This window comes from Vigna angularis, chromosome 7 (genome assembly GCF_016808095.1).
Source record: "Vigna angularis cultivar LongXiaoDou No.4 chromosome 7, ASM1680809v1, whole genome shotgun sequence".
NCBI lineage: Eukaryota > Viridiplantae > Streptophyta > Magnoliopsida > Fabales > Fabaceae > Vigna > Vigna angularis.
In genome coordinates, this window is record NC_068976.1 from 26,187,663 (window position 1) to 26,197,708 (window position 10,046).

At 29.6% G+C, this 10,046-nt stretch overlaps 1 protein-coding gene across 1 annotated transcript; it reads left to right on the forward strand.

Moving 5' to 3' along the window:
• The first annotated feature begins 4,083 nt into the window (after positions 1-4,083).
• Positions 4,084-6,455, forward strand: LOC108337453 (uncharacterized protein At1g66480). Its single transcript, XM_017573983.2, has 2 exons — positions 4,084-5,014; positions 6,165-6,455. Exons 1-2 carry the CDS (start codon positions 4,430-4,432, stop codon positions 6,225-6,227), a joined length of 648 nt encoding a protein of 215 aa, XP_017429472.1. The 5' UTR covers positions 4,084-4,429; the 3' UTR covers positions 6,228-6,455.
• Positions 6,456-10,046: the final 3,591 nt, after the last annotated feature.

Sequence of the window (10,046 nt, forward strand, 5' to 3'; positions counted from 1 at the left end):
TTCACAAATGAACATACCAATACATATCATTTCATCTACTTAGAACTTAACATACAACCCAAACAACAGAATTAATACATAACTCAGTATATACACATACATGTAACTAATTATAAAGAAGTATTCTAGCTCCCTTTACTTTGGAGTTGAACAAGCCAGCTCACAACACCGCTTCCACACTACCCTACTCGGCAAAGAACCTAAACAGTGCCCTACAACCACTGAAACGGTGATGGAAACAGCTCTTAGAGCTAGGATTGAGTGGAAAATGATAAAGAGGAAAGCACAAGACACATGCAACCAGCAAAGATTTCATGTGCTAGGTTTTAGAACGGAGAAGAAATTGCATGTAAGGACTTACCAGCCTAGGACCCGAAATGAATTGGTCCGTTGTGAAGCCCTCTATGTTGCGGATGTTTGGGCGCCACCTGATCAGAAATCCACTGGCTCAGTGAAGAGAAAAGGTAGAGAGAAGGCAGATGTGTGGTAGAGAGAAGGTAGAGAAAATCTGAAAACTGAGTTTTTAGAGAGATATAGAATGCTCAAGCTAATGGAACAGGATGTTTGAAAAATCTATTTAAAATCTGGTTTCATTAACTTAATACACCTTTTTGCTCTTTTAACTCTATTTTTCAGATCCTCGCATACTATATAATAGAATGCATGCAAACAATATTGTACTAGTACGTGGTATATATATAACTTTTAAATTAGCGAATTTTATAATAATATAGTAATGATTTTCAATTTTGTTTTTGAAAATTACATTATGGTCAATACATAATTGCTTTAACAAATGACCTAATTATGCGGAACAATTTTGCATAAATTTAAGCATTTTATATAGAATTTCATTCTAAAATTAAACTTTAAAAACTAAGCGTTTAGCTTAATTTGACATTATATTTTTAATTTAAACCTTTTCTTTTATCAATTTCACTTATTCAAAATATATTTTTTCTACATATTTAAGCAGCAATATTTTAATAAACAGCATTACATTGTTTACTCCAATAATAAATTTTGTCAAATGCTGTTGTTTAACTTTAAGTAATCTTTGTAAAGTACACAATGTTGTATATGTACTAGCTAATTAGGAAGAAAAGAAAATAAAATAGAGAAAAAGAATAAAAAAAATGTATAATTAATATTACAAAATATTGTGTACTTTACAAAGATATTATATTATTAATTTAAACTTTGTCTTTTATCAATTTCACTTATTCAAAATATTACTTTAATTACTTATTTTGGTAAATGGTGTTGTTTAACTTTAATAAATTTTGGTAAATGGTGTTGTTTAACTTTAAGTAATATTTGTAAAGTACACAATGGTGTATATATGTACGTACTAATTACGAAGAAAAGATAAAAAAACGGAAAAATAATATATATTAATCGCACAACATGCATATATGTATAAATAATTAAATAAACCTAAAAGTACATTAAACAGTAAGATTTTTAATAATAAAGTTTGTATAAGATGCCGTCATAAAAAGTTATATAAGATATAATATGATATACATGTGTGTGTAGAGTTATTTAAATAAAAAAAGGGAAACATAAAAATAAAATAAAAAGAAAGATAAAAAAACAAAAGTGAACACAACTTCAGATGGTCAACATTAGACAGAAGCATGTGATGTAGGGTAAGTGTCAGCTACGTACGATAGACAGCCACAGATTAGAAGAACATATTTTCGATTGTTTGGGTCGACACAATTAGAGTGAATGCTCGAGTTTAATAAGTTATTAATAATTCTATTTTTAGCGGAATTTTGAACGAGATTCTTTGAATAGGTAATATAATCTCAAATTTTACATATATTAGGTTGAAGTTAGTAAAATAATTTTAAAATCTATAAGAATTGAGTAGTAAGTATGAATGTGATTATAACAATGATTAAGTCTTCCATTCGAAATACTAGTAACATGAATTATAAACTTATATTGTGATATAAAATAATATTATTCAAATAATATTTATTTCAAGTAAATAATAATAATGAAGTAATTTTTTATTATAAATAATAACTATAATATCAAATTAATAATATTAATTATAATTGTGTTATTAATATTCAACCTAGCATATGTATTTTGGATTATTCTAAGATGAAGAGGGTTAATAGGCCTCATCTGTGCTTTTTAACATATCTAAAGGACTGAGTAGATATATAAACTCATACGACAAATTTAAAATGTGATTATTCTTCACACTATTAGATAATTAACAGTAAAATGCACAAAAAAAATATATGTAATGTAGGATATAGTCTTGTGTGTATTCTTATGATAGTTATCAGTGTACCAAATCGTATAAATAATAGAATAGATAAGTGCAAATATCATTTTTTTTAAAAAATAACTTAGCATTTTTTTAAAAAAAAACATGATTATTAACTAATTTAAGTGAAAAACTTTCAATGATGAGAAGAACTAATTTTCGAGAATAATTCTAAGATCTAGATGTTAGAATTCCAAATGTGAGTCTAAGTCCCACATTAGGTAAAAATGAGAAACTAAAACACTATATAAAGTTGAAGTTCCGTTAACCCATTGTCTCAAGGTTTTAGGTAGAGAGTGATGTTAATCCCTTATGTGGTTGGACTCATATCTCATCGATGTTGTATCTCCCAAGTGAACTTCTTCCTGATAAAGGGTTCCATGTAAATGTGTCTCATTAAGATGAACGAAAGTACGAAAATGAATTACAAGTTCGCATCAAACATTAATTTTAGATTTATTTGAATGACTAACTGTTAAGCTCTATATTTTAATCCAAAATCAATTAGTTGTTCAATAATCATATATCTACAAATATGCAATTAATCAATTCATGCATTTAAGAGTGAAAATAGAACACAAAAATAGTAGAAAAGAAATATATTGAATAGAAAAAATCACAAAAGAGTTTATACATTAAATTCAACTTTAATGAATAAGGAGATTAATTACTCCTATATATGTTATATATTAACCATAGAAAAAAATAATAGTGAATGTTTATAGTTTCCACAATTAGTCTCCACCAAAAATGAATTTCAATTGTGTAAAACTTTCTATTTATGGATTTCCATAAATGCACAACTTACTGGACCTGAAATTTGTATTTAATTTTATACTTAAAATAATTAATTCTAGATAACTGATTCTATTGATAATCGAATTGTCCAATTTTATGGATAATTGATTTTGTTTATGTATTATTTGATCTTTAGTAATTTTCATTTGTAAAATTATAAATCAAATATTTATCTTTTTTATTTTTAATTTAATAAAATCTTAATTATTTAATTAAATAATAATCAAAATACCAATAAAAAATAAAAAATTATTTTTTCTAAATTTATCTATAAAACCTAAATTATATAAACAGATAATAATAAAATACTAATAAAAAATAAAGTACCTATTTTTTATAAAATTATTTAATAAACTCTTAATTATTTGAAAAAAAAAATGCATAACAATGTAAATTATAATTTGTCCATCGTTTAAACATTTTCCGTAAAGAACGGTGGCTATGGTGCAGCCCGTGAGCCACTTTCGTAATGATGTTATGTTAGGTTTGAATCCACAGCAGTGTGAAATATTTCATAAACTTTCTGATTTTAATGTCTTATCCAAAATCCATTTTGTTCAAAAGAAAGGAAAGATAAACACCTTTTTTTTTGCTCCCAGCAATTTGGTTTTTTTTCACGTGCGCTTGGCTTAGTCTTACGTAATAAATTGAAAAAACTAGAAGGTTAGACTTTGTAAAGTGTGCATGCATTGCCAAAACCTTTGCTCTTTCTTCGTACTTTTCCAAATAGACATTTTAATATGTATTTCACATAATTATTTTGGTAAATGAATATTTAAACTTTTCAAACTAATTTCACTTTAATGGAAAAGCAGTTCACATAACAGATCTTAATTATTTGCGTGAGAAAACATAAGGATTGGGAAATCGACAAAGGTATAAACTGAGTGTTTTTAGAAAATGCAACGTCACGGTGGATGTAAAAAACGCACGCAACTTGGTCGAACAGGTAGACAGAGCACATATGAAAAGAATATGATGAGAGGGTACCCCATTTGTTTTTCCTCTTTTTCTCAAATGGGAGATTGATTAGAATGAAAGGTTGGTCTGCCCTACCCCACAACTATTCTATTAACCCAACCAAACCAGTGTTTATCCCTTAACAACCAGACTTTTCCCACCACTATTTACCACTAAACTCACCAATTTCTTTTTTATTTTATTTTCAACATTCCACCAATTCACACATGCATCCCCATCATTCAAATTTCAACCTTACTACCAAACCATCCCAATATAAATTCCCCAAAACTCGGTCAGGCCAAAAACCACGTACCTTAATTTCGCCCATCAAAAAACCAAACACAAAAATCCAGAGTAAACACCGTAACTCAAGAAGCTATGGGGAACACCATAGGAAGGAGTAGAAAGGCCAAGGTCATGAAGGTCGATGGAGAAACGTTGAAGTTCAAAACTCCGGCCAGAGCCAACGACGTCGTCAAGGACTACCCCGGCCACGTTCTGCTCGACTCCGAAGCGGTCAAACATTTCGGCCTTCGGGCCAAGCCCCTTGAGCCTCACCACGAATTGAAGCCCAGGAAAATCTACTTCCTCGTTGAATTACCCAAGATTCAACCCGAAGACGATAAAACGGCGCTGCATAGGAGGGTGCGATCCAGTGGTATCCGCGGCATGAACGCTAAGGATAGACTCGAGCTCTTGATGCTCTCCAAACGCTCCGTGTCGGACCTCGCCCTCGTTAGGCCCAACTCCAATCTGGGCTCTGATGGGCCCATGAGGGTTAAGATGAGGCTCCCCAAGGCCCAGTTGGACAAGCTCATGGAGGAGAGCACCGACGGGTCCGACGTGGCGGAGAAAATCATAAGTTTGTACATGGGAAACAATGCCGGCGAGGCCGCCGGCAGTGCTGCGGCAGAGGACGGTGGCGCGAGGACGCTGCACCATCACACTCACAAACCACGTGGGGTATGTATTAGTATTTCTCTTTATATTTTCTTCGTTAGTTAATTATTTTATGATTTATAGAATTGCTTACTCGTTTAATCTTTAACCGTTGAATCTTTATTTTTTTCATTTGTTTGCTTAAAACAGATCTATTTTTTAATTTTGATTTCCATACTTGAAGTCCAGTGGATGGTTTAAAACCGCGTTAGCACTAGTTTAAGATTAGATAGCGATAAAAAAACAGTTGATGTTAATTTGACGTAATTAGTATTTATGAGGAATGATTAGATGATAATAGAAAAATGTTTTATATAATTATATTTGGAGTCATGAATCTTTGAAAGTGGGTTGAACTTTCGTATGTTCACGGGCGCTAATTAAGGCGTTGGTTGATGGTGATGTGGACGTACGCGAAATCGCATGTGGTTCCTTAGACCCGGTCGTTGTCTTCCACCGGATTTCATGGGATTATAACTATTTTTTAAGCCTTTCTACTTCACAATTTCAAATTTTCATCATCCTTCTACTAACTTTTTCTCTTCAAAGATTAAACTATTTTTTTGAAAGGCATAATTTGTTTTAATAAGTTGACTCATATCGATGCTTATAACATAAGTTCAACTGAGCACCTTATCGTAACTCCAATTCGTATTGAGTGTATATTTAGTTGTATTGATTGATGTTTTGCTATGAAGTTGATTTGCGCTGAGCGCCAATTTTGAAGGCATTAATAGTTGATTTTGGAAAGATTTGAATATACGTTAGAAGCTACGAATAGTAAGTTGATTTGCACTGTACGTGACTGCATTGTTTATTGATTATAAAAATAACATGTTGGTTTTCCAATTAAAAAGAATTAGAATGAAGACTTGAAACGTAATTTTGCCTCGAACAAAACAATACCAAACGCACTAAGGACAATTGAAAAAGAAGTCGCATCGAGGGGAAACAAAGAGGGTTTTGGAAGTTTATGAAAAATCAAACACGCCACTAAAGAATAATTTACAATTTTGTTAGCATTACATGTGAACTCAATAATACCACTCGTCGTTTACTTTGGTATTTTAAAATAACGAGAGAGAGAAGAAAGAAAGAACGTTGAGAGTGGTTTTAGTAGTTTCCTAAGAAGCTGACATTATGTTCTTACTTGAATATTGATTTGATTTTGCAGAAACGAGTGAGTTTTAGCCCCGTGGAAAATGAAGAAAATCGCGTGGAAGCAACTTCTCAATAGTTAGTAGTGAATAAGAGTGGTTTCTTCTTTGTAATTATTTAAGTAGAAGGAAGGCAAAAACACAAAAAGCTAGCCAGAGCAATAGCACCCTCACACTTTGGTTTTGGTGCTTCAAAAAACATGTTAATTTTGTTTCAACTACATATATGATAGAAGATATATAGATATGTACATACATGGAATATTCATTTGTAGTGCTTAGATTAGAACATTATTGCTTCCGATTTCGTCTTCTTTCTTCAACATATTTTTTCTCATTCATGGTGCCTTTTCATGTCTTCAGGAAACCCACTTGTTAAATATTACGTTAATCAGATACACTCTAAGTATACTTTTCAATCAATGCTAAATATTTATTGTTGGCATTCATTAAGAATTCCACCTTTAAATTTAAAATGATAAATTCATTAGATATACCCTGTTTTTCTTCAAAGTTTTCTTTCTCATAAAAATTTCACCCAGCTTCGGGTAACCATTTACTTAAATTATCTCATTTTCTAGTCGTTAACTGTTTTCATTCTTTTTTCTTATTCTTAGAAGCTTCTCTTTCTTACTAACCAATAAACATTTAAACATTCAATGTTTCATTTATTTATCAGTTATATTTATTTCAACATCTTTGCTATTAACTTTATGGTTTAATACCTATTTTGATTTTTATGTTTGTTATCTTTGTTTAAAGTTATCATTGATTTTTTTGGATATTTCAAAATGTTTCTAATTTTTTTAATTTTTATTCAATTTGATTCTTTTGGTTTAAATAGTTAATGTCATCACGTGAATCATTACTTAATGATGTGTAACTTTTTAATATAGGTGACAACTTAAATGGACGTTGATGTGAAAATGTGGTAATTGAATGTGACCATATCATCATCTTCAATCTCTCGCCACCTAAAATCCTAACCACAATCAGAACAACCACCCCGTCATCGAATCACCATAAAAGTTGTCAATCATCATAACCCACCATCTCTTTCAACCTCACAAATCAACTAGCAACAGCCATTACGAGCCTGTTTATTTTCATTGAACAACCACGAGCAACCTGCATTTGAAAACTCAAACCCATGTTTGTTTAAACCTCTTCGCGTCAAAGAACGTGAAAACACAAAAACTCCATTAACCATCGCCACAGGCACCACGATAGCTCGAGAGCATCGCGAAATCCCAAATCGCAAACCCAAAATTGGGAGATCTTCTCCATATGTTTGAACCTTCCATCTTCGTCAATCACCACATAACAACATAGCCCCACGACTGACCATCATCTTCGCCTCAAACTTGCAGACAGAGAAACCAAGTACCAAAAGCCAACAACTATCATGAATCAGAAAACTCAAATCACGAAACCCTAGTGTTCATCATCACACCACGCAAACTTGCAAAGGAAAAAAAGAGTCAATCCAAATCATAGAACCATTTTCGTTTCAAAATCGCAAAATATTGTACCACCACAACGAACCATAAGTTCATTCAAGCATTTGACGTGACCTCTCATGTCTCCTTCTTCGAAAAGCAACCTCCACCACACCAAAACCCTAATTTTAGATGAAAGATTAAACTGTCAGAGGCAATACCTCATTGGACAAATCTCATTATGTCAAAAGTTACACCTTATTCACTAATGGCTTATGTGGACACGTTAATGATTTAGTATAAAAGGACCAAATTAAACAAAAAGATAGAAAAATTGAGATTACTTTAAACAAACAAAAAGTGGATGAACACTTTGAACAAAACTGATAAAAATAGAAACTATTAAACTTACTTTTATTAATGTTTTTGAAAATGAAAGTTTAATCCAAACTTCTTTCCTTAATATTTTTAACTATTTATTTGATAAATTTTAAATTAGTTACGCTCTATAATATATATATATATATATATAATATTCTATAATTTCATTCTATTATATATATATTTTTTTATTTTTCCATCAACTACTCCAAGGAATAACACACCTTACTTTAGGATGTAGGATTTGGTCAAATTTTAAAAAACAAGTCATTTAATTTAAAAAATAATTTTAAATTCTTTTATTAAACTTAATCCAATCCAACTCACACGTAACCAGGTAGAATTGAATTATATCAATTGTGTAATGGTTTTATTTGTTTATTTATTTTGTTAAAATTGTAATTTCAAAACATTTTGTTAACCTTTTTAGGATTTTTTTTAAAATAGAGTATTGTATATAATATTTTGAATAATTTAATATTTCAAAAATAAATATAGAATAATAAAATAAAATAAAAGATAGCTATGTTATTGTTATCATTATTATTATTTAACAATTTAAAACTGATTTAGTGTGTGTCGAATTTGACAAGTAATATGAGTTGGATAAGGAAAAATTGAGCTAGGCTTTTCGTGGGCCATTTAGTGGATCAAATAGCGGAAGGATGTTGGCGCACCAAAGCCGTCTTCATAACTAAACAAAGGGTATTTCTTTATACACCCTGATCATTTCTCCCTACACTTCTATGGTAGTGCGTAAAAGACCAAAAGGTCCTTACTCTCTTCCATCTCCTATGTTACTGTCGCTGGTGCTTCGTCATCTCATCTGTCGTTGTCCCTTTGCTCCCGTCTTCTTAAAGTTTATATTTTCTACCTTCACGCTTTATTTATTTAGAAGAGAGAAACAACATATCACATTATATTCTTTATACAATTTATTTTAATACTTGATAATAACTTTTAGATATTGAAATCTAAAAAACAATTATTACATAATTTAATTTTTTATAAATAAATAACTTAAATTAATTTAAAATTATTTTTAAAAAATAACTTTTAAATAGTGTAATCTAAAAATTAAAAATAAATTTTAAATATCTATAAATTAAAAAGGAATTTATATTATGTAATTTGAAAATAAAAATGAATTTTCTTAACTGGAAAATCTAAAATTTAAAAAATAAATTTTAAATTATATAATTAAAAAGTAAAAAATATATCCTAAATTATTCAATTAAAAAATTATATAAAAAAATATTTTCTGTCCAGATTGTACTGATAAATTTTCAAATTGTAATATCCGAAAAATAAAATTAAACCAAAACACGATATATATATATATATATATATATAGAAATCTCACGGAAAATACTTGAAAGTAACAAATTTGCAACAAATCTACACCATATGATAGCATTCTTGATTATTTTTTTTTGCATTGAGAGTCTCTCTTAACATCCAATAAATAAGTTAAAGCACTAGGGAAAAGAGAAAGAAAAACGGAGTTGGTCATTTTTTACTTCGTTTTTTTTTTCTATTCTTGATAGACCAATTTATTAACAAATACCATAAAGCATTGATTTTCTTTTAAATATTATAAAGAAAAAAACTATTTTTACACCTGTTATTTTTTACCTCTATTTTTTTTATTAAGAAAAAAGGTGTAAAATGAATGTAATATATCGTTCTATTATAAAAGAGTATTCCAAGGAAAACGTCCAACTAGAAAATTCCACAACCACAAGAGAAACGAGAGAAACGGTAAACACACATTTAACATTCAAGAATAAAATAATTATAAAAAGATGAATTTTATCTATCTTTTTTAAAAAAAATAAAAAATAAAAAGAAATAATATAAAATAAGTGTAAAAGAATTATACGTTTAAAGTTTAAAACGACGCAAGATATTCTAACGTTCAACACAAACACACAAAATAAACCCTTAATCACAATTGGTCAAATAACAATTACTCCACGCAAAAAGTTTCCCAAAGTCAACCACGGAGAAGAAACTGAAAAGTGATTTTTCACTGTTTCAAACTATTCATTTTCTGCTTAATTGAAACTGCAATATATT

Excerpts from the sequence above, each read along its gene's own strand:
- LOC108337453 (XM_017573983.2), top strand. The coding sequence starts at position 4,430 with ATGGGGAACACCATAGGAAGGAGTAGAAAGGCCAAGGTCATGAAGGTC. Across the intron at positions 5,015-6,164 it reads ACACTCACAAACCACGTGGG|AAACGAGTGAGTTTTAGCCC; the intron begins GTATGTATTAGT and ends TTGATTTTGCAG.